This window comes from Rhinoderma darwinii, chromosome 8 (genome assembly GCF_050947455.1).
Source record: "Rhinoderma darwinii isolate aRhiDar2 chromosome 8, aRhiDar2.hap1, whole genome shotgun sequence".
Lineage (NCBI taxonomy): Eukaryota > Metazoa > Chordata > Amphibia > Anura > Rhinodermatidae > Rhinoderma > Rhinoderma darwinii.
In genome coordinates this window covers 1-26,184 of record NC_134694.1, presented here as the reverse complement: position 1 = coordinate 26,184, position 26,184 = coordinate 1, and the positions used below count along the sequence as shown (strand labels likewise).

General features: G+C 49.2%; 1 protein-coding gene across 1 annotated transcript in view; it reads right to left on the bottom strand.

The window, feature by feature from the left end:
* The window catches only part of PLEKHM1 (pleckstrin homology and RUN domain containing M1), a 42,280-nt gene extending 27,109 nt beyond the window's left edge, over window positions 1-15,171 (bottom strand). The window contains exons 1-2 of the mRNA XM_075834575.1: window positions 14,810-15,171; window positions 4,421-4,471 (exon numbers count right to left, since the gene is read on the bottom strand). Of these exons, the coding sequence (XP_075690690.1) occupies window positions 4,421-4,468 (48 nt within the window). The 5' untranslated portion in view covers window positions 4,469-4,471; window positions 14,810-15,171. The remainder of the gene's footprint in view (window positions 1-4,420; window positions 4,472-14,809) is intronic.
* Between the last annotated feature and the right edge of the window lie 11,013 nt (window positions 15,172-26,184).

Genomic DNA, 26,184 nt, shown 5'->3' with positions numbered 1-26,184 from the left:
GGTATATGTAATATGTGAGGAGTACATCAGGGTATATGTAATATGTGAGGAGTACATCAGGGTATATGTAATATGTGAGGAGTACATCAGGGTATATGTAATATGTGAGGAGTACATCAGGATATATGTAATATGTGAGGAGTACATCAGGATATATGTAATATGTGAGGAGTACATCAGGGTATATGTAATATGTGAGGAGTACATCAGGATATATGTAATATGTGAGGAGTACATCAGGGTATATGTAATATGTGAGGAGTACATCAGGGTATATGTAATATGTGAGGAGTACATCAGGATATATGTAATATGTGAGGAGTACATCAGGGTATATGTAATATGTGAGGAGTACATCAGGGTATATGTAATATGTGAGGAGTACATCAGGATATATGTAATATGTGAGGAGTACATCAGGATATATGTAATATGTGAGGAGTACATCAGGGTATATGTAATATGTGAGGAGTACATCAGGGTATATGTAATATGTGAGGAGTACATCAGGGTATATGTAATATGTGAGGAGTACATCAGGGTATATGTAATATGTGAGGAGTACATCAGGATATATGTAATATGTGAGGAGTACATCAGGGTATACGTAATATGTGAGGAGTACATCAGGGTATATGTAATATGTGAGGAGTACATCAGGGTATATGTAATATGTGAGGAGTACATCAGGGTATATGTAATATGTGAGGAGTACATCAGGATATATGTAATATGTGAGGAGTACATCAGGGTATATGTAATATGTGAGGGAGTACATCAGGATATATGTAATATGTGAGGAGTACATCAGGGTATATGTAATATGTGAGGAGTACATCAGGGTATATGTAATATGTGAGGAGTACATCAGGATATATGTAATATGTGAGGAGTACATCAGGGTATATGTAATATGTGAGGAGTACATCAGGGTATATGTAATATGTGAGGAGCACATCAGGATATATGTAATATGTGAGGAGTACATCAGGATATATGTAATATGTGAGGAGTACATCAGGGTATATGTAATATGTGAGGAGCACATCAGGATATATGTGAGGAGTACATCAGGATATATGTAATATGTGAGGAGTACATCAGGATATATGTAATATGTGAGGAGTACACCAGGATATATGTAATATGTGAGGAGTACATCAGGGTATATGTAATATGTGAGGAATACATCAGGGTATATGTAATATGTGAGGAGTACATCAGGGTATATGTAATATGTGAGGAGTACATCAGGGTATATGTGATATGTGAGGAGTACATCAGGGTATGTGTAATATGTGAGGAGCACATCAGGGTATATGTAATATGTGAGGAGTACATCAGGGTATATGTAATATGTGAGGAGTACATCAGGGTATATGTAATATGTGAGGAGTACATCAGGATATATGTAATATGTGAGGAGTACATCAGGGTATATGTAATATGTGAGGAGTACATCAGGGTATATGTAATATGTGAGGAGTACATCAGGGTATATGTAATATGTGAGGAGTACATCAGGATATATGTAATATGTGAGGAGTACATCAGGATATATGTAATATGTGAGGAGTACATCAGGGTATATGTAATATGTGAGGAGTACATCAGGGTATATGTAATATGTGAGGAGTACATCAGGATATATGTAATATGTGAGGAGTATATCAGGATATATGTAATATGTGAGGAGTACATCAGGATATATGTAATATGTGAGGAGTAAATCAGGGTATATGTAACATGTGAGGAGTACATCAGGATATATGTAATATGTGAGGAGTACATCAGGGTATATGTAATATGTGAGGAGTACATCAGGATATATGTAATATGTGAGGAGTACATCAGGGTATATGTAATATGTGAGGAGTACATCAGGGTATATGTAATATGTGAGGAGTACATCAGGATATATGTAATATGTGAGGAGTACATCAGGGTATATGTAATATGTGAGGAGTACATCAGGATATATGTAATATGTGAGGAGTACATCAGGGTATATGTAATATGTGAGGAGTATATCAGGGTATATGTGAGGAGTACATCAGAGTATATGTAATCTGTGCGGAGTACATCAGGATATATGTAATATGTGAGGAGTACATCAGGGTATATGTAATATGTGAGGAGTATATCAGGGGTATATGTAATCTGTGCGGAGTATATCAGGGTATATGTAATATGTGAGGAGTACATCAGGGTATATGTAATATGTGAGGAGTATATCAGGATATATGTAATATGTGAGGAGTACATCAGGGTATATGTAATATGTGAGGAGTACATCAGGATATATGTAATATGTGAGGAGTACATCAGGGTATATGTAATATGTGAGGAATACATCAGGGTATATGTAATATGTGAGGAGTACATCAGGGTATATGTAATATGTGAGGAGTACATCAGGGTATATGTAATATGTGAGGAGTACATCAGGGTATATGTAATATGTGAGGAGTATATCAGGATATATGTAATATGTGAGGAGTACATCAGGGTATATGTAATATGTGAGGAGTACATCAGGATATATGTAATATGTGAGGAGTACATCAGGGTATATGTAATCTGTGCGGAGTATATCAGGGTATATGTAATCTGTGCGGAGTATATCAGGGTATATGTAATCTGTGCGGAGTATATCAGGGTATATGTAATCTGTGCGGAGTACATACATTTTTTGCGTGACACACACACACGTTTTTATTGGTACCATGTTTGGCTACGCGCGACTTTTTGATCACTTTTTATTCCATTTTTTTGGAAACAACGTGACCAAAAAAGGAAATTCTGCCATTGGTTTTTTATGGTATTTTTTTTTACGGTGTTCACCGTGCAGGATCAATAATATGATAGTTTTTTAGGTCAGGCCGATACGAACGCGGCGATACCTATTATGTCTAGTTTTTGTCTTTTTTTTCATATTATAAAGGGCTTGATCAGGGAAACAAGGCGATTATTGTTTTTATTACGTAAAACTTGTATTTATTTATTTAAAACTTTTTTTTGACTTTTTTTTCACACATACTAGGAGACTGGCAGATCTGATCTCCTGATCCCCTGCACAATACACTGCACTACTTCTGTATGTACTGATGCAGTGTATTGTAACTGTCACTTTACAACTGACAGTTGAGCCTATTATGTCCTGCCTTGGGCAGGACCTAATAGGCTCCCGTACCTGACAACCAGGAAGCCGTTGCTAGGCTTCCTGGTTGCCATTGCAACCATCAGAACCCCGCGATTTTTCGCGGGGGGGGGCAATGGGGTGCAGAGGGAGCCCCCTCCCTCTGTATCAATCACTTAAATGCCGCTGTCGCTATTGACAGCGGCATTTAAGGGGTTAAACTACAGCCATCGGAGAGGACAGTGATCGCTGTAGTTGCAGTGGGATGTCGGCTGTATATTACAGCCGACATCCGATGAAGATGGAGCGAGCACAGCTCCTGTGCCCGCTTCATCCTCAGGGCGTTACTATACGCCCATTTTCGGGAAGGGGTTAATAAAAAGTGTTTGTTTTTTTTTTACACCGCTTTCTCTGATCTCCTCACGTATCTCACAGAAGTGAGGAGATCAGAGAAAGTGACAGGAGCTTTCTCCTGCAGACGACGTCACAGACGGCTGTGATTGGTCAGTCTTCAGAGACTGACCAATCACAGCAATCGCCGGCATTGGGGACTGCTAATTGGTCCCCAGGCCGGTAGCAGAGACGGTTAGCTGTCAATGACAGCTGCCGCCGCTGTTCTGTCACTATGTGATTTCACATAGTGACAGTTTATTCCTGCGCCGTAATAGTACGTCGAAGGTACGCTGGCATAAGTGGCCAGCGACGTACTATTACGTCAAAGGTACGCAAGGGGTTAATACCTGAAAATGACGTAATAACGGACCCCCATCAGCCATGGATCATGTGCAATATTATGGGGACAGACCCCTCCATGACCTGCGGCCGGCCAGGCACCCACCTACAAGAAGAGCGTTCCCTGCTCTCCATGTCCTCCCAGGCCATAGCTTTGTGCCCTTAAAAGGGGAAGGCCGGAGGTAGAAACGTCCACATGGCAGCCCACAAGCACCTTCAGAACTCGCAAGGGGGGGAGCTGCCCCATGTGGGGGAACCCTGCAGCCCGCGGGTATCAATACGGGATTCCAACGGTGATGACCATGAGAATTATGGAGAATGTCATTCCTAAATATAATAAAGGGACCCCACCTCTGAGCTCCCACATTAGCATCTGGCTTCCCATCCCCCGTGACGGCCGAGACCTACCATCAGCTGCAGCACCCGCATTAACCCCTCATGCACTGGCCCAGCACCGTAACGTCAAACGACAACGCATTTCATTTCTATGCCCGTGTTCAGTAAAGCCAGCACAGAAGCAGTGACCCCCTCAACAGGTGACCCCCATACCTGCTTAACATCTCTATGGTCCAGGAACGATGTCTGCGGCGAGTACATGTCCTGCAATGAGAAAAGAAAACAATCACTATGCAGGTAAGAACCCCAACAGTACACGACAGTCCGCAACATCACTCCAACACCGCACACCCCCACAACTGTCAGCTACACCCTTCCAACACCGCACACCCCCACGACAGTCCTCATCACTCCAACACCGCACACCCCCACGACAGTCGGCTACACCCCTCCAACACCGCACACCCCCACGACCGTCAGCTACACCCCTTTAACACCGCACACCCCCAAAAACAGTCAGCTACACCCCTCCAACACCGCACACCCCCACGACTGCCAGCTACACCCCTCCAACACCGCACACCCCCACAACTGCCAGCTACACCCCTCCAACACCGCACACCCCCACAACTGTCAGCTACACCCTTCCAACACCGCACACCCCCACGACAGTCCTCATCACTCCAACACCGCACACCCCCACGACAGTCGGCTACACCCGTCCAACACCGCACACCCACACGACCGTCAGCTACACCCCTCCAACACCGCACACCCCCACGACAGTCAGCTACACCCCTCCAACACCGCACACTACCACGACAGTCAGCTACACCCCTCCAAAACCGCACACCCCCACGACAGTCCGCTACACCCCTCCAACACCGCACACCCCCACGACAGTCAGCTACACCCCTTCAACATCGCACACCCCAACGACAGTCCGCAACACCCTTCAAATCGCACAGTCCACTACACCCCTCCAACACCGCAGACCCCCACGACAGTCCGCTACACCCCTTGAACATCGCAGTCCGCTACACCCCCAACACACACGAGTCAGCTAAACCCCTCCATCGCACACCCCCACGACAGTCCGCAACACTCCCACGAATCCGCAACACCCCCACGACAGTCATCTACATCCCCCAACACAAACGACAGTCCACAACACCCCTCAACACTCCGTCAGCAACACCCCTCCAACATCGCACACACCCACGACTGTCCACTACACCCCTCCAACATTACACACCCTTACGACAGTACACAACACCCCATAAACATCAAACACCCAAGTAACAGTCCGCAACACCCCCCAACAGACACACGACAGTCAGCAACAACCCCAACAGACACATACACGACAGTCCAAAACAGCCCTCCAACATCGCACACCCCCACGACAGCCCACAACACACACGTCAGCTACAACCCTCAAACATCGCACACCCGTACCCCGGTCCGCAACACCCCTCCAACATCGCACGCACACACCCACCCACGACAGTCCGCTACACCTTTTCAACATCGCACACCCCCACAACATCCCTCAAACATCGCATACACCCACGACAGTCCGCTACAGCCCTCCAACATTATACACCCTTACGACAGTACACACCACCCCTCCAACATCGCACACCCAAGCGACAGTCCGCAACACCCCCAACAGACACATACATGACAGTCCAAAACAGCCGTCCAACATCGCACACTCCCATGACAGTCCGCAACACCCCCAATACACATACGACACTCACGACAGTCCAAAACACCCCCAAACCACCCCCAACACACGAGTCAGCTACACCCCTCCATCGCACAACCCGACAGTTCGCAACACCCCTTCAACATCGAACACACCCCTACGACAGTCAGCTAGACCCCTACAACGTCGCACACACCCACGAGTCCGCAACACCCCTCCAACATCACACACACCCACGACTGTCAGCTACACCCCTCCAACAGAGCTACGACAGTCCGCAAAACCCCCCAACAACTTACACCCCCACGACACACACACGAGTAAGCTACAACCCTCAAACATTGCACACCCGCACGACAGTCCGCAACACCCCTCCAACATTGCACACCCCCACGAGTCCGCAACACCTTTTCAACATCGCAAACCCCTATGACAGTATGCAACACACACACACACACACACACACGAGTCCGCAAAACACCCCTCTAACAGTCCAATGCACCCCACACGATAGCCCACAACACTACTAAAAGACACACACGACAGTCAGCTACACCCCTCCAATATCAAACACACCCACGATAGTACGCAACACCCTTCCAATATCGCACACCCTCAAGACAGTCCGCAAATGCCCTCCAACACACCCACAAGAGTCCGCAACACCCCACACACCCTCACCTTAGTCCGCTACACCCCTCCATCAAACACCCCCACAACAGTCCACAACACCCCTCCAACACAGCACGCGCCAACGACATTCCGCAACACCCCCACAACAGTCCACAAAACACACACGACAATCCGCAACACCCCTCCAACATCGCACACCCCCACGACAGTCCACAACTCCCCTCCATCACACACAACTGTCCGCAACGCCCCTCCAACATCGCACAACCCCCACGAGTCAGCTACACCCCTCCAATACACAGAAGTCAGCAACACCCCTCCAATATCGCACTCATCCACGACAGTCCGCTACACCCAACATCGCACACCCCCACGACAGTCCGCAACTCCCCTCCAACATCGCAAAACCAAAACGACAGTCCGCAACGGCCCTCCAACACACATACAACAGTCAGCAACACCCCCAACACACACGACAGTCCAGAACACCGCTCCAACATCGCAGACACCCACGACAGTCCGCAACACCGCTCCAATATCGCACACCCCCACAACTGTCAGCTACACCCCTCCAACATCGCACACCAACATGATTCAGCTACACCCCTTCAACATCGCACACCCCCACGACAGTCAGCTACACCCCTCCAACATAGCTACGACAGTCTTCAACACACGTACACGCAACAGTCCACAACACTCCAACATCGCACACCCCCACGACAGCCCACAACACCAATACACACAACAGTCAGCAACACCTCCAACGTCGAACACCCCACAACAGTCGCAACATCACTCAAACATCGCACACCTACACGAGTCTGCTTCTCCCCTCCAACATCGCACACCCCAAAACAGTCCGATACACCCCTCCAACATAGCACACCCCCACAACAGCCCACAACACACACACGACAGTCAGCTACAACCCGCCATCGCACACCCACACGATAATACACTACACCCCTCCAACACACACACACGACAGTCCGCAACACCACTCCAACACACACACCCACGACAGTCCACAACACCGCTCCAACATCGCAAAAACCACGACAGTCCGCAGCAACGATCCAACATCGCACACACCCACAACGGTCAGCTACACCTCTCCATCATCGCACACCCCCATGATTCAGCTACACACCTTCAACATCGCACACCCCCACAAGACACACACGACAGTCAGAAACACCCCCAAAAGACAGATACACGATAGTCCAATACACCCCTCCAACATCGCACACCCGCGCAACAGCCCGCAACACCCACAACAGTCCGCAACGCCCCTCCAACATCACATGCCCAGAGTCAGCTACACCCCTCCAACTTCGAACACACCCTTACGACAGCCAGCAACACCCCTCCCACATCGCACACCCTTACGACAGCCTGCAACACCCCCAACACACACACACGACAGTCAGCTACACTCCAACACACACCCTCACGATAATCCGCAACATCCCTCCAATATCGCACACACCCACGACAATCCGCTACACCCCGCCAATTGCACAAAGCCCAGGACCATCAAACACACCCCTCGAACACCGCACACAACACCCCACCTACATCGCACACCCCCACGACAGTCCACAACACCCGCACTAGTCAGCAACACCCCTACATCACACACCCCCACGACAGCCCACAACAACTCTCCTCACCCATGACAATCAGCTACTCCCCCAACACACACACGACAGTCCACAATACCCCTCAAACCTCCGACAGTCAGCAACTCCACTCCAACATTGCACAGCCCCACGACAGTCCGCTACACCCCTCCAACATCGCACAGCCCCACAATAGTCCGCAATACCCCTCCAACATCGAACACACCCACGACAGTCAGCTACACCCCTCCAACACAGCTACGACAGTCCGCAACACCCCTCCAACATCGCACACCCAGAGTCCGCAACACCCCTCCAATATTGCACACACCTGCGACACCCCTCCAACATCGCACACACCCCCTCCAATATCGCATGCACACACACACGACAGTCCGCTACACCAACAACGAACACACCCATGAGAGTCTACAACATCCCCCCAACATCGCACACCCCAACGACAGTCCTCAACACCCCTCCAACATCGCACACCCCCATGACAGTCCGCAACACACCTCCAACATCGCACACCCCCCCCCCCGACAGTCCGCAATACCTCTTGAAACCCACGACAGTCAGAAACACCCCAACACACCCACAACAGTCAGCAACACCCTCACACATGACGGTCCAGAACACCCCTCCATCGCACACCCCCACAACACCCCTCCAGAATCACACCCCCACGACAGTCCACAACATCGCACACCAATCCAACACCCCCACAGCTGTCAGCTACACCACACACACACCCTCCAATCGCACAAACGCCAGTCCGCTACACCCCTCCAACACACCCACAACAGTCAGCAACACCCTAACACACGACAATCTAGAACGCCCCTCTGTCGCACACCCCCACAACTTTCCTCCAACATCACGCACACACCCAAGACAGTCCGCTACACCCATCCAACAGTCCGCTACACCCCCACGACAGCCAACACCCCAAAACACACACGACAGCACGATACACCCCACCAACATAGCACACCTCCACAACACCTCTCCAACATCGCACACCAGTCCAACACAACTGTCAGCTACACCCCCCCAAACAAAACCGACAGTCCACAACACCCCAACACACACCCCTCCAATCGCACAAACGACAGTACGCTACACCCCTCCAACATCCAAAACACCCACAACATCCACGGCAGTCTGCTACAACCCTCCATCTCACACACACCCACGGCAGTCCGCTACACCCCTCCATCACACACACACACACACACACACACACACACACACACACACACACACACACACACACACCTACGGCAGTCCGCTACACCCCTCCATCACACACACCCACGGCAGTCCGCTACACCCCTCCATCACACACACCCATGGCAGTCCGCTACACCCCTCCATCACACCCACGGCAGTCCGCTACACCCCTCCATCACACCCACGGCAGTCCGCTACACCCCTCCATCACACACACGGTAGTCCTTTACACCCCTCCAACACACATGAGTCAGCTACACCCCATGACAGTCCACAACACCCCCACAACTGTCAGCTACACCCCTTCAACCCTCACAACAGTCAGCCACGCGCCCCCTCCTCAACACACACGACAGTCCACACCCCCACCAACATCGCACACACCCACGATAGCCCGCAACACCCCTTTATCACACACCCACAACAGACCTCTACACCCCTCCAGTCGCACAAACGACAGTCCGCTACACCCTCAACACACACGACAGTCCAGAACACCCACGACAGTCCGCAAGACCCTTCCAATATCGCACACCCTCACGACAATTAGCAACACCCCTCCAACATCGCACACCCGCAACACGCCTCAAACATCGCACACACCCACGACAGTTTGCTACACCCCTCCAACACGAATGACCACTACTACTACACCCTTCCAGCACAGCTATGACAGTCTGCAAAAGCCCCAACACAAAAAAGACAGTCAGCTACACCCCTCCAAAATTGCACAACCATCAAATACACCCCTCGAACAAAGCACACATGGACAGTACGCGCAACACCCCTCCTACATCTCACACCCCCACGACAGTCCGCAACATCCCTCCAACACATACACACACGACAGTACGCAACATCCCTCCAACACATACACACACGACAGTCCGCAACACCCCTCCAAAATCGCACACACTCATGACAGTCAGCAACACCACCAACACACACGAGTCAGCTACACCCCTCCAAAATCGAAAACCCACACGATAATCCGCTACACCCCTCCATGACACACCCCCCACAACACCCCTCCAACAGAGCACACCCTAACGACATTCCGCAATACCCCTCCAACACACACAGTCCACAAAACCCACACACGACAGTCCGCAACACCCCTCCAACATCGTACACCCCCATGACAGTCCACAACTCCCCTCCAACATCGCAAAACGACAGTGCGCAACGACCCTCCAACACACACCCACGACAGTCCAGAACACCGCTCCAATATCGGCACACCCCCACAACTGTCAGCTACACCTTTCCAACATCGCACACCCCCACGACATTCAGCTACACCCTTCCAACATAGCTACGAGTCTTAAACACACATACACGCAACAGTCCGAAACACCCCTCCAACGTCGCACACCCCCACAACAGTCGCAACACCACTCCAACATCACACACCTACACGAGTCCGCTACACCCCTCCAACATCGCACACACCCACAACAGTCAGCTACAACCCTCCATTGCACACCTCCACGACAGTCCGCAACGGCCCTCCAACATCGCACACCCACACGATAATATGCTACACCCCTCCAACTCAACTACAAAAATCAGCAACACCTCCAACACACACACGATAGTCAAGAACACTCCTCCAACATCGTACACACCCACATTTGCAACACCCCTCCAACACACACACACGACAGTCCGCAAAACCGCTCCAACATCGCGCACACACACACGACAGTCCGCTACACCGCTCCAACATCATATATAAACAAGGAGTCCATAAATATCAAAAGAAAGTTGGAAATAGAAAATCTTTATTACAAATTAAAAAAACATGAGAATGTAAAACAGGTCTTTATAAGTGGATCACACTATGACACAATGTATCACAGATAGGTAAACAATGTATCACAGATAGGTAAACAATGTATCACAGATAGGTAAACAATGTATCACAGATAGGTAAACAATGTATAGTATACCAAAGAACACATCTATGTTTTCTCCTAAGCCAGCAAGGTATGGACAGATAGAGAATGTGTCAGGTAAAGCCAGCAGTGAGGTTAGTCTACACCAAATAAGCGTCTGAATGAACTAACATGACCTCCATATTATGCTTACCCATATCTCCGTAGTGTAGTGGTATGACCCAGCGGATAAAGTAGCGCCCCGACGCGCGTTTCGCGTGTAGCTTTCTCAAGGGGTGCCATTCTTATGTCCATCAGCCATGTGGTGTAATGTGGGCCAATCCGTGCCGGTCATCCCGGCGCTTGTGCGTGACCTCAGAGGAGAGCGCGATATCCACAGCGTCGGGCGTCATTGCCAAACAGCGCATGCGCGAATCCCAGGACCAGGGAGACGGCGCATGCACATAGAGCGATAACTGACGGCCGACGGAGGAAGTCCGCATCCCTCGTCACTGCACAAGCGCAACCCCGGTCACGGTGCAAGACGTGAGTGTAACTGAAATGTACGCATATCTAGTTGAATATAGATAGAGATATTAATGGAATGCTGCAAAGCTTAGTTTCTCATTTAGACCCCTTGGGGCCATAGAACCCAGAGTCGTGATCCATCTACATTCCCTTTGGGCTAGTCGTGTCTTCGAATCTCCACCTCTGACACCACAATGTACCCGATCAATTCCTCTAACTCTAAAACTTTTAGGGTCTCCCCCATGACACAGTTTAAAATGTTTGGGACTAGTTTTTAGGAGAGTTCGGTCCTCGATTTCTTATTTCTTTGGCAGCCTTTATGTCCCTCACATGTTCCCGAACTCCATTTCTTAGTTGCCTACTTGTTAGACCAACATAGATCTTGGAGCAGCTACAGGTAGCATAGTAGACCACAAACGTGATATGTACTCCAAGATCTTAAAAGTTCGTTCACCTCCTGCCGGTTCGAACGTCGTTGCTCGAACAATGTTGGCAAAGGCCACACAATCACTACAGGGGTAACTGCCCTGGGCGGATGAAAAGGGACAGATTTGCTTAGGAACGTAATGACTTTTGGTTGAGATCTTTCAGGTTCTTACATCGATTTGCTGTCATTTGAGGATTTGCTGATAAGGATTTCGCATACGCCTGTTCTGTTTGTAATATAGGCCAGTGCTTTTTCAGGATTGACCTCATCACTTGCCATTGAGTATTAAAGGTTGATATGAATCTAACCACATTATCGTTCCATTTCTTCTCAGCCCTCTATTCACATATTATATTAGGAGTTTCTAAATGATGTATTTTTTACTCTCACTTTCATATTTATATTAATGTATATTTTTAACTATAGCGATGAAATATTTATATGTTACGGTTACAAATACCTACAAGGAAAAGGTTATACTTTTATATTTATATCTGTACATTATTGTATCTAATTAAGTATTACAATTACTATAACTTATCTTATGGGTTAGTCTTAAAAATGTCCACAAGAGGGCGACCACACACAGTTTATGCTACAGCCATACATTACACTGCAAGTTTATAATTACCATTTTCTTTTCATTTCTTCAACATCTTTTCTAAACTTATTATTTATTCAACTAGATATGCGTACATTTCAGTTACACTCACGTCTTGCACCGTGACCGGGGTTGCGCTTGTGCAGTGACGAGGGATGCGGACTTCCTCCGTCAGCCGTCAGTTATCACTCTATGCGCATGCGCCGTCTCCCTTGTGACGCGTCCTGGGATTCGCGCATGCGCTGTTTGGCGATGACGCCCGACGCTGGGGATATCGCGCTCTCCTCTGACGTCACGCACAAGCGCCGGGATGACCGGCACGGATTGGCCCACATTACACCACATGACCACCAGGGTCTACTATTTAAACTGGACATAAGAATGGCACCCCTTGAGAAAGCTACACGCGAAACGCGTCAGGGCGCTCCCTTATCCGCTGGGTCATACCACTACACTACGGAGATAAGGGTAAGCATAATATGGAGGTCACGTTGGGTCATTCAGACGCTTATTTGGTGTAGACTAACCTCACTGCTGGCTTTACCTGACACATTCTCTATCTGTCCATACCTTGCTGGCTGAGGAGAAAACATAGATGTGTTCTTTGATATACTATACATTGTTTACCTATCTGTGATACATTGTTTACCTATATCTGTGATACATTGTTTACCTATATCTGTGATACATTGTTTACCTATATCTGTGATACATTGTTTACCTATATCTGTGATACATTGTTTACCTATCTGTGATACATTGTTTACCTATCTGTGATACATTGTGTCATAGTGTGTCATAGTGTGTCATAGTGTCATCCACCTGTTTTACATTCTCATGTTTTTTTGATTTGTAATAAAGATTTTCTATTTCCAACTTTCTTTTGATATTTATGGACTTCTTGTTTCTCTTGTTTCTCGACTTACAATTTGGAGTCTTTATCTTCAATTAAGTGGGCGGCTGTTACTTCTGTTCCCGACCCTTATATTTATATGTCCTGTGAGACTGTTTTGTCTAACAACCGCTCCAACATCGCAAAAACCACGACAGTCCGCAACAACCCTCCAATATCACACACCCCCACAACTGTCAGCTACACCTCTCCAACACACACGCGACAGTCAGAAACACCCCCAAAAGACAGATACACGATAGCCCAATACACCCCGCAACACCGCACACCCCCACGAAAGTCCACAAAACCCCTCCAACATCGCACACGCTCATTACAGTCCGCAACACCTCTCCACACCCACGAGTCAGCTACTCCCCCCCAACACACAGTCCACAACACCTGCAAGACGGTCAGCAACACCCCATCGCACCCCCGACAGTCCAAAACACCCCTCCAACATCGCACACCCCCCCCCCCGACAGTCCACAACACCCCTCCAACATCGCACACCCCCCCCGACAGTCCACAACACCCCTCCAACATCGGACAGCCCAACGACAGTCCACAATACCCCTCCAACATCGCACACCAATCCAACACCCCCCCCCACACACACACACGTCAGCCCACAACACTCCTCCAATCGCACAAACACCAGTCCGCTACACCCCTCCAACATCGCACACCCCCCCGACAGTCCACAACACCCCTCCAACATCGCACACCAATCCAACACCCCCCCCACACACACGTCAGCTACACCCCCAACACACACGACAGCCCACAACACTCCTCCAACAGTCAGCAACACGCACACACGACAATCCAGAACACCCCTCCGTCGCACACCCCCACGACAGTCCTCCATCACACCCCGACAGTCCGCTACTCCCCTCCAACACACATGACAGTCCACAACACCCCTCCAACATCGCACACCAGTCCAACACAACTATCAGCTACACCCCCCAACACAAACGACAGTCCACAACACCCCTCCCACGACAGTCCGTTACGCCCCTCCAACACCACAATCATCGCATACACCCCCCACGACAGTCCACTGTACCTGGGAGGGCCACACAGGCCTCAAATACTCCGCAGACTCCACCGGGAAAAAAACACCGACTTCCGGTCATGTGAACCCCCAGTAGTGACGAAACCAGTAGGGCGGGGCCTCCACCTCACATGACCGGACACTGATCACGTGAAACAGCGGCCACTTGTCTGCGTGTAGTGAGTCCAAGAGCACCGGGGGCGCTACCATTTTGTTGCAGTGACTGCCCTACAGCAGCAGGAGGGCGGCGGCGGGGAGCAGTGATTGCGGAAGACAGGGAGGCAGTGACGAGCGTCCCGCTGCCATGGCAACGACGCCGAGGAGACGCTGGGTACCATGGCAGCGGCGCTCCACACGTCAGTACGTGTGTGGGGTGCTGAGAGGGCTGATGTGCTCTGACGCCACGCGATCACATGTCTGCACTCACGTGACCGATTTCATACTTTTTCCAGTGGGCGGCGGGGGATGCGCTGTGAATGTCTGGGGTCTGAGCTACTGGGGGCTCTGACGTCAAAATATACGGGCAGTGACGTCACTATACACGGGCAGTGACGTCACTATACACGGGCGGTGACGTCACTATATATGGGCGGTGACATCGCTATATACGGGCGGTGACATCACTATATACGGGCGGTGACATCCCTATATATGGGCGGTGACATCGCTATATACGGGCGGTGACATCACTATACACGGGCAGTGACGTCACTATACACGGGCGGTGACGTCACTATATATGGGCGGTGACATCGCTATATATGGGCAGTGACATCACTATATACGGGCGGTGACATCACTATATACGGGCAGTGACATCGCTATATACGAGCAGTGACATCTCTATATACGGGCAGTGACATCGCTATATACGGGCAGTGACATCCCTATACACGGGCGGTGACGTCACTATACACGGGCGGTGACGTCGCTATATACGGGCAGTGACATCACTATATACGGGTAGTGACCGCTATATACGAGCGGTGACATCCCTATATACGGGCGGTGACATCACTATATACGGGCGGTGACATCACTATATACGGGCGGTGACATCACTATATACGGGCGGTGACATCACTATATACGGGCGGTGACATCCCTATATACGGGCGGTGACATCACTATATACGGGCGGTGACATCACTATATACGGGCGGTGACATCCCTATATACGGGCGGTGACATCACTATATACGGGCGGTGACATCCCTATATACGGGCGGTGACATCCCTATATACGGGCGGTGACATCACTATATACGGGCGGTGACATCACTATATACGGGCGGTGACATCACTATATACGGGCGGTGACATCCCTATATACGGTCGGTGACATCACTATATACGGGCGGTGACATCACTATATACGGGCGGTGACATCCCTATGTACGGGCGGTGACATCACTATGTACGGGAGGTGACATCACTATGTACGGGCGGTGACATCCCTATATACGGGTAGTGACCGCTATATACGAGCGGTGACATCCCTATATACGGGCGGTGACATCACTATATACGGGCGGTGACATCACTATATACGGGCGGTGACATCACTATATACGGGCGGTGACATCACTATATACGGGCGGTGACATCACTATATACGGGCGGTGACATCACTATATACGGGCGGTGACATCCCTATATACGGGCGGTGACATCCCTATATACGGGCGGTGACATCCCTATATACGGGCGGTGACATCACTATATACGGGCGGTGACATCACTATATACGGGCGGTGACATCACTATATACGGGCGGTGACATCCCTATATACGGTCGGTGACATCACTATATACGGGCGGTGACATCACTATATACGGGCGGTGACATCCCTATGTACGGGCGGTGACATCACTATGTACGGGAGGTGACATCACTATGTACGGGCGGTGACATCCCTATGTACGGGCGGTGACATCACTATATACGGGCGGTGACATCCCTATATACGGGCGGTGACATCACTATATACGGGCGGTGACATCACTATATACGGGCGGTGACGTCACTATATACGGGCGGTGACGTCACTATATACGGGCGGTGACGTCACTATACACGGGCGGTGACGTCACTATACACGGGCGGTGACGTCCCTATATACGGACGGTGACGTCCCTATATACGGGCGGTGACGTCCCTATATACGAGCGGTGACATCACTATATACGGGCGGTGACATCACTATATACGGGCGGTGGCATCCCTATATAAGGGCGGTGACATCACTATATACGGGCGGTGACATCACTATATACGGGCGGTGACATCACTATATACGGGCGGTGACATCACTATATACGAGCGGTGACATCACTATATACGAGCGGTGACATCACTATATACGGGCGGTGACATCACTATATACGGGCGGTGACATCCCTATATACGGACGGTGTCATCACTATATACGAGCGGTGACATCACTATATACGAGCGGTGACATCACTATATACGGGCGGTGACATCACTATATACGGGCGGTGACATCACTATATACGGGCGGTGACATCCCTATATACGGGCGGTGACATCACTATATACGGGCGGTGACATCACTATATACGGGCGGTGGCATCCCTATATAAGGGCGGTGACATCACTATATACGGGCGGTGACATCACTATATACGGGCGGTGACATCACTATATACGGGCGGTGACGTCACTATATACGGGCGGTGACGTCACTATATACGGGCGGTGACGTCACTATATACGGGCGGTGACATCACTATATACGAGCGGTGACATCACTATATACGGGCGGTGACATCACTATATACGGGCGGTGACATCCCTATATACGGACGGTGACATCACTATATACGAGCGGTGACATCACTATATACGGGCGGTGACATCACTATATACGGGCGGTGACATCACTATATACGGGCGGTGACATCACTATATACGGGCGGTGACCACTATATACGGGCGGTGACATCACTATATACGGGCGGTGACATCCCTATATACGGACGGTGACATCCCTATATACGCGCGGTGACATCCCTATATACGGGCGGTGACATCACTATATACGGGCGGTGACATCACTATATACGGACGGTGACATCACTATATACGGGTGGTGACATCACTATATACGGACGGTGACATCACTATATACGGACGGTGACATCACTATATACGGGCGGTGACATCCCTATATACGGACGGTGACATCACTATATACGAGCGGTGACATCACTATATACGGGCGGTGACATCACTATACGGGCGGTGACCACTATATACGGGCGGTGACATCCCTATATACGGGCGGTGACATCCCTATATACGGACGGTGACATCCCTATATACGGACGGTGACATCCCTATATACGGGCGGTGACATCACTATATACGGGCGGTGACATCCCTATATACGGACGGTGACATCCCTATATACGGACGGTGACATCACTATATACGGGCGGTGACCACTATATACGGGCGGTGACATCACTATATACGGGCGGTGACATCACTATATACGGACGGTGACATCACTATATACGGACGGTGACATCCCTATATACGGGCGGTGACATCACTATATACGGGCGGTGACATCCCTATATACGGGCGGTGACATCCCTATATACGGGCGGTGACATCACTATATACGGGCGGTGACATCACTATATACGGACGGTGACATCACTATATACGGGCGGTGACATCACTATATACGGACGGTGACATCACTATATACGGACGGTGACATCACTATATACGGGTGGTGACATCACTATATACGGACGGTGACATCACTATATACGGGCGGTGACATCACTATATACGGGTGGTGACATCACTATATACGGACGGTGACATCACTATATACGGGCGGTGACATCACTATATACGGGTGGTGACATCACTATATACGGACGGTGACATCACTATATACGGGCGGTGACATCACTATATACGGGCGGTGACATCACTATCAATCAAATCAAACAAACTATCACACGCTCTAAATATTAGAATACTAACTATCTGTAAACAAACATGTTTGCCACCGCTCTCATCATTATAGCTGCTCTTGGTTTACAATCCTATCGCCCATTTAAGCCTTGCCAAAAAACAGTCCACATCAGTCCCTCTCTCCTTGCCTCGCCCATGTACAGCTCCCATTCACTATTCACTTTCCTCAGTCAACTTAACCCATCTCATCCCACTGCCCAACATAAAAAACGCTCTCATAAATCACAGAACCATCTGCTGTCTCTCTCCATTCTCCTGCTACTAGCTGCAGGGGACATCTCTCCCAACCATGGGCCTCCCTTTTCTTCTGCCAAGCTCAACCACTTACCTGCCACACATAGAAACCCTGCAAATCTTCTTGCCATTCCTTGTATGTCTTCTCCTGTCTCTTTTAACTGTGCTCTCTGGAACTCTCGGTCCGTGTGCAACAAACTCACCTTTATTCATGACGTATTCCTTTCTAACTCTCTCAACCTTCTGGCTCTTACAGAAACATGGCTACACCTGTCTGACACTGCTTCCCCTGCTGCTCTATCATATGGTGGTCTCCAGTTCTCTCATGCCCCTAGACCTGAGAACAGGCAGGGTGGAGGAGTAGGAATACCCCAGACCTGAGAACAGGCAGGGTGGAGGAGTAGGTATACCCCAGACCTGAGAACAGGCAGGGTGGAGGAGTAGGTATACACTAGACCTGAGAACAGGCAGGGTGGAGGCGTAGGTATACACTAGACCTGAGAACAGGCAGGGTGGAGGAGTAGGTATACACTAGACCTGAGAACAGGCAGGGTGGAGGAGTAGGTATACACTAGACCTGAGAACAGGCAGGGTGGAGGAGTAGGTATACACCAAACCTGAGAACAGGCAGGGTGGAGGAGTAGATATACCCCAGATCTGAGAACAGGCAGGGTGGAGGAGTAGGTATACACTAGACCTGAGAACAGGCAGGGTGGAGGAGTAGGTATACACTAGACCTGAGAACAGGCAGGGTGGAGGAGTAGGTATACACTAGACCTGAGAACAGGCAGGGTGGAGGAGTAGGTATACACCAAACCTGAGAACAGGCAGGGTGGAGGAGTAGATATACCCCAGATCTGAGAACAGGCAGGGTGGAGGAGTAGGTATACACTAGACCTGAGAACAGGCAGGGTGGAGGAGTAGGTATACACTAGACCTGAGAACAGGCAGGGTGGAGGAGTAGGTATACCCCAGACCTGAGAACAGGCAGGGTGGAGGAGTAGGTATACCCCAGACCTGAGAACAGGCAGGGTGGAGGAGTAGGTATACACTAGACCTGAGAACAGGCAGGGTGGAGGAGTAGATATACACTAGACCTGAGAACAGGCAGGGTGGAGGAGTAGGTATACACCAAACCTGAGAACAGGCAGGGTGGAGGAGTAGGTATACACTAGACCTGAGAACAGGCAGGGTGGAGGAGTAGGTATACACCAAACCTGAGAACAGGCAGGGTGGAGGAGTAGGTATACCCCAGACCTGAGAACAGGCAGGGTGGAGGAGTAGGTATACCCCAGACCTGAGAACAGGCAGGGTGGAGGAGTAGGTATACACTAGACCTGAGAACAGGCAGGGTGGAGGAGTAGATATACACTAGACCTGAGAACAGGCAGGGTGGAGGAGTAGGTATACACCAAACCTGAGAACAGGCAGGGTGGAGGAGTAGGTATACACTAGACCTGAGAACAGGCAGGGTGGAGGAGTAGGTATACACCAAACCTGAGAACAGGCAGGGTGGAGGAGTAGGTATACACCAAACCTGAGAACAGGCAGGGTGGAGGAGTAGGTATACACCTTTTAATATTTTATTCTTTTATTATAGAGGAGGTGTCCAGTTTTTTCTTTTATTTTCTTATTTCATCAGCACTCCAGACAATACCTGTATTTTTTCCTACCAAAATGACCATTATTTCAATAGTCTGCACATTATTGACAGAATAACATCTAAATATAATCTGTCTACTTACATTTTCGTGATGCTCCAGACCTCGTTTCGTTGCAACCCTTAGGTTCTCTGTATGCGCGACCCTGCGTGTCACTGTGCGTTCCATGGGTTCGATTGGACTCTCCCGGCCACCTTATCTCTTTTGATAGCCGTCGTCATGACAACGGTCTATGCGTCTCACCTTGCGTTCCATTGGCGTTCTGATTTTCCTTCCCTGCTGTGTCATAAACAAACACTTGTCCTGCCTGCGCCCTATGAGATGCTTGCTGTGCGTCTCACCTTGGGTTCCACTGGCGTTTTGACTTCCTTCCCGGCTGTGTTGCTTCTGGTCTCCATGACAACGCGTTGCTATTGTTGGTACAATTATTTCTATATGTATCCAGCAGTTGCAAATGCATTTTTATTTATCTTACTTCAATTCTTGTGTTATTTTAAGTTTATGTTCAATGTGCAATTTCATAATCCATTGCCTTTTTGCGCAAATATTTTATGCCATTTCGTTTAAATGATTTAATTACTATATAATTATGCAATTATGCGGTTATGTACTGTCTGATCATTTTAATTCCATTAATGTTGTTAACATATGACAACAATGAATTGTTTTAACACTTTACGTTTGGATTGAACTCTGACCCGCTGGTTTTGGCGTTTTTTTCAGGACTCTGGTCTGAATTAGGCTTAATTAGCCCTGCATTCCGTATGTGTATAAATATGTGCCTCCTTGCTGTCATCTTAACTTGCCTGAGGAAGACGCCAGTCCGGCGTTGAAACGCGTAGCAATTGTCTATTTATACTACCTCAATTAAATGTATTAACTCTTTATCAAGCAGCGCCTCAGTATCCCGTTTTTTATTCTTTATCAATCAATTTTGGCATCTCTTTGGAGTTTTGCGTTGGGATCGGCAGCAGCTTTGTACTCGCGGATTACTTTCAACTTTACAGGTGAGCAGTTACGATCTTTTGCCTATCAAATTCATAATTGATACACACATGTGGCGCCGTGTTTTTTCACTCTACTTTTAGGTATACACTAGACCTGAGAACAGGCAGGGTGGAGGAGTAGGAATACCCCAGACCTGAGAACAGGCAGGGTGGAGGAGTAGGTATACCCCAGACCTGAGAACAGGCAGGGTGGAGGAGTAGGTATACACTAGACCTGAGAACAGGCAGGGTGGAGGAGTAGGTATACTTCTTTCCCCACACTGCACTTTCCAGGTCATTCCCCCGGTCCCCTCACTCACATTTCCCTCTTTTGAAGTCCACACCCTCAGACTCTTTCACCCTTTTTCCCTCCGAGTGGCAGTTGTCTACCGCCCACCGGGCTCACCCCGCCAATTCTTGGATCATTTTGCTGCCTGGCTTCCACAGTTTCTATCCTCTGAAACACCCACTCTCATCATGGGTGACTTCAACATCCCCATTGATAACCCAATCTCCTCATCTGCCTCCCAGTTTCTATCTTTAACCTCGTCCCTTGGTCTGTCACAATTTACTAACTCTCCTACACATGAGGACGGGCATTCACTTGACCTGCTCTTCTTCCGGCTCTGCTCAGTTTCTGAATTTATTAACTCTCCTCTCCCGCTTTCTGACCACAATCTTCTCTCCTTTACTATCAAATATTCTCTGCCTCCTCAGGTCATCCCTACATATCAGACATACAGAAATCTACATGCCATTAACACTGTGAAACTCATAGACAGTCTACAGTCCTCATTGTCCCCTATCTCTTCCCTCTCCTGTCCCAATCTGGCTGCCAAACTTTACAATAACACTCTCAAAAATGCATTGGATGAAGCAGCCCCCCCCTACACTCCGAGCCCCCCGACAAAGACGACGACAACCCTGGCATACGCCTCAATCCCGCTTTCTTCAGCGGTGCTTGAGATGTGCCGAACGACTGTGGAGAAAATCGCATTTGGATGCAGATTTCCTCCATTACAAATTTATGCTCAAAACTTACAACTCTGCCCTTCACCGCGCCAAACAAGTCTACTTCACTTCTCTCATCTCCACACTATCTAACAATCCAAAACGCCTCTTTGATACTTTTCACTCCCTCCTTAGTCCTAAAGTGCAGACGCCAATCACAGATCTCAGTGCTGAAGACCTGGCCAATTATTTTAAAGTTAAAATTGACAACATCCGGCATGATATTCTCTCCCAGTCCCCTAGTAACATCGATCCCCTTCCCTCCCGCACTCCCTCTTCTTCACTCTCAGCATTTGACCCAATAACTGAAGAAGAAGTCTCGAGGCTCCTCTCTTCTTCTCGTCCTACTACCTGCCCTAGTGATCCTGTCCCCTCACACCTCCTCCAGTCCCTCTCCCCAGCTGTCACTAGTCACCTGACTAAAATATTTAACCTCTCTCTTTCCTCTGGTATCTTTCCATCCGCTTTTAAACATGCCATTATAAACCCATTATTGAAAAAACCAACTCTTGACCCATCCAGCGCTGCCAACTACCGACCAGTCTCTAATCTGCCCTTCATCTCCAAACTCCTGGAACGCTTGGTCTACTCTCGCCTTATCGGCTATCTCTCTGCTAACTCCATTCTTGACCCCTTACAATCTGGTTTCCGCACTCTACACTCCACAGAAACTGCCCTTACTAAAGTCTCAAATGATCTCTTGGTGGCTAAATCGGACTGTAAATCCTCTCTCCTGATTCTTTTGGATCTCTGTGCAGCCTTTGACACTGTAGACCACAAACTCCTACTTAACATGCTCCACTCTATTGGCCTCCAGGACGCGGCTCTCTCTTGGTTTTCCTCCTATCTCTCTGACCGCTCGTTCAGTGTGTCATTTGCTGGTTCCACTTCTTCTCCTCTTCCCCTTGATATCGGGGTTCCTCAGGGATCAGTCCTAGGTCCGCTGCTCTTTTCTCTCTACACAGCTCCTATTGGAGAAACCATCAGCAGATTTGGCTTCCAGTACTATCTCTACGCTGATGACACCCAATTATATACCTCTTCCCGTGACATCACCCCTGCTCTAATACAGAACACCAGTGATTGTCTGTCCGCTGTCTCTAACATCATGTCCTCTCTCTATCGGAAACTGAATCTTTCTAAAACTGAGCTCCTTGTGTTCCCACCATCTACTAACCTCCCTAAACCTGATGTCTCCATCTCTGTGTGTGGCACTACCATAACTCCTGGACAGCACGCCCGTTGTCTCTATCATCACTCCTAAGCAGCACGCCCGCTGTCTCGGGGTTATTTTTGACTCAGATCTTTCCTTTACTCCTCACATATAATCACTTTCACGCTCCTGTCATTTTCACCTCAAAAACATCTCCAGAATCCGCTCTTTTCTTACGGAGGAAACTGCCAAAACTCTCATTGTCGGTCTTCCCCTCACTAAACTCTCCCCTCTCCAATCTATCCTCAATGCAGCAGCCAGGCTCATCTTTATGACCAACCGCTACACCAACGCCTCTAATCTGTGCCAGTCACTGCACTGGTTGCCCATCCCCTTCCGAATAAAATTCAAACTTATTACTCTCACCCACAAAGCTCTCCACAGTGCTGCACCTCCTTACATCTCCTCCCTCATCTCTGTCTACCACCCTACTCGGGCTCTACGTTCTGCCAACGACCTTAGATTAAAATCCTCCATAATCCGAACCTCCCACTACCGTCTCCAGGATTTCTCTCGTGCTGCACCAGTCCTCTGGAATGTGCTACCCCAGACAATCAGATTAATTCCCAATATCCACAGTTTTAAACGTGCCATGAAAACACATCTATTTAGACAGGCATATAACATTCCCTAATCTGACTCCTTTCCATGGCCCTCCTTTTAGATTAGTCATCAGAATAAGATTCCCTCACACTCCTTCTCTTCATGTCCGTCATACACGGATACTGGCTGGTGACCGGCTCATGCAGCTTTATGTTACCACCGCATGTGTATAAAAATGGCCGGACCATTGTACAGAACAAACACTGTTACACTTTGTGTCTCCTTTACTTCCGCATAGATTGTAAGCTCTTGCGAGCAGGGTCCTCACTCCCCAGATTTGAATTGTAAATGAACTTTGTCACTATGTAATGTCTGATATTGTTTGTTTCATGTCCCCTCTAAATTGTAAAGTGCTGCGTAATATGTTGGCGCTATACCAGCGCTCACGGATTCATGGCTGCGGGCATCGGGAGGTGAGTAAACCCGACGGCCATGGATGCTACAATAGGCTTAGATACAGGGGCCTAGCAGACAGTATCACACGGCCGTCGGGAGGTGAGTAAACCCCACGGCCAGTGGCCATGGACGCTATAGTATCCCCCCACTTACGCCCCCTCTTCTTGGGGCCAGAGCGAGAGAGGAACTTTTTTATAAGAGCAGGGGCACTGAGGTTCTCTTCTGGCTCCCAGGACCTCTCCTCAGGACCAAACCCTCCCCAGTCCACCAATTAGAAAGTCCTTCCTCCTACCCTCTTGCAGTCCAGGATCTCCCTCTCCTCGAACACATCAGAAGAACCGCTGGGAGCAACTGTGGAACTAGAAGTCTTGCTGTAGCGGTTCAGGACAACTGGTTTCAGGAGGGACACATGGAAGGAGTTAGGGATTCTGAGGGCAGGAGGCAGCCACAGCTTATAGGAGACAGGGTTTATTTGTTGCAGAATTTCAAAAGGACCAAGGAACCTGGGAGCAAACTTGTATGAGGGTACCTTCAAGCAAATGTTTCGAGAGGACAGCCAGACTTTAGTCCCAGGAAGATACTAAGGCAGCTCTCTTCTCCTTGTATCTGCTTTTCGCTTCATGCGATTGACTGCCAGCAAAATAGAGGACCAGGTCTGTTGCCAGATTTGCAGGAAGTCCCCATATGCAGAGTCAGCATATGTACTTGAGATGTGGTCGACACTGGAAGAGGGACTCTAGGATGTTGACTGTACACAATGGGGAAGTGGTGGACTCACTTGTGTGGTTGTTGTATGAGAACTCGGCCCATGGAAGAAGCTGTACCCAGTTATCGTGCTGTGAAGAGATGAAGTGACGGAGATAATTCTCCAAGATCTGGTTGATCCTCTCGACTTGCCCATTGGACTGGGGGTGATAGGCAGAGGAAAAGTCCAATCTCACATCCAGGTGTTTACAGAGGGCTCTCCAGAACTCTGAAGTAAACTGAACACCCCGGTTGGACACAATGTGAAGAGGCAAGCCATGCAAGCGAAAGATGTGTAGAATGAAGAGACTCGCCAGTCGAGGAGCAGAAGGTAGGCCGGTCAGCGGAATAAAATGTTAAAATGTGCCATCTTAGAGAACCACCACCACCCAGACAGTGTTGCATCCTGCTGAGGGGGGAAGGTCTGTGACAAAGTCCATCGCAATGCTAGCAGGGGGCATTGGGTACAGGCAGAGGTTGAAGCAGGCCGGCAGGCTTGGAGTGAGTAACTTTGTTAG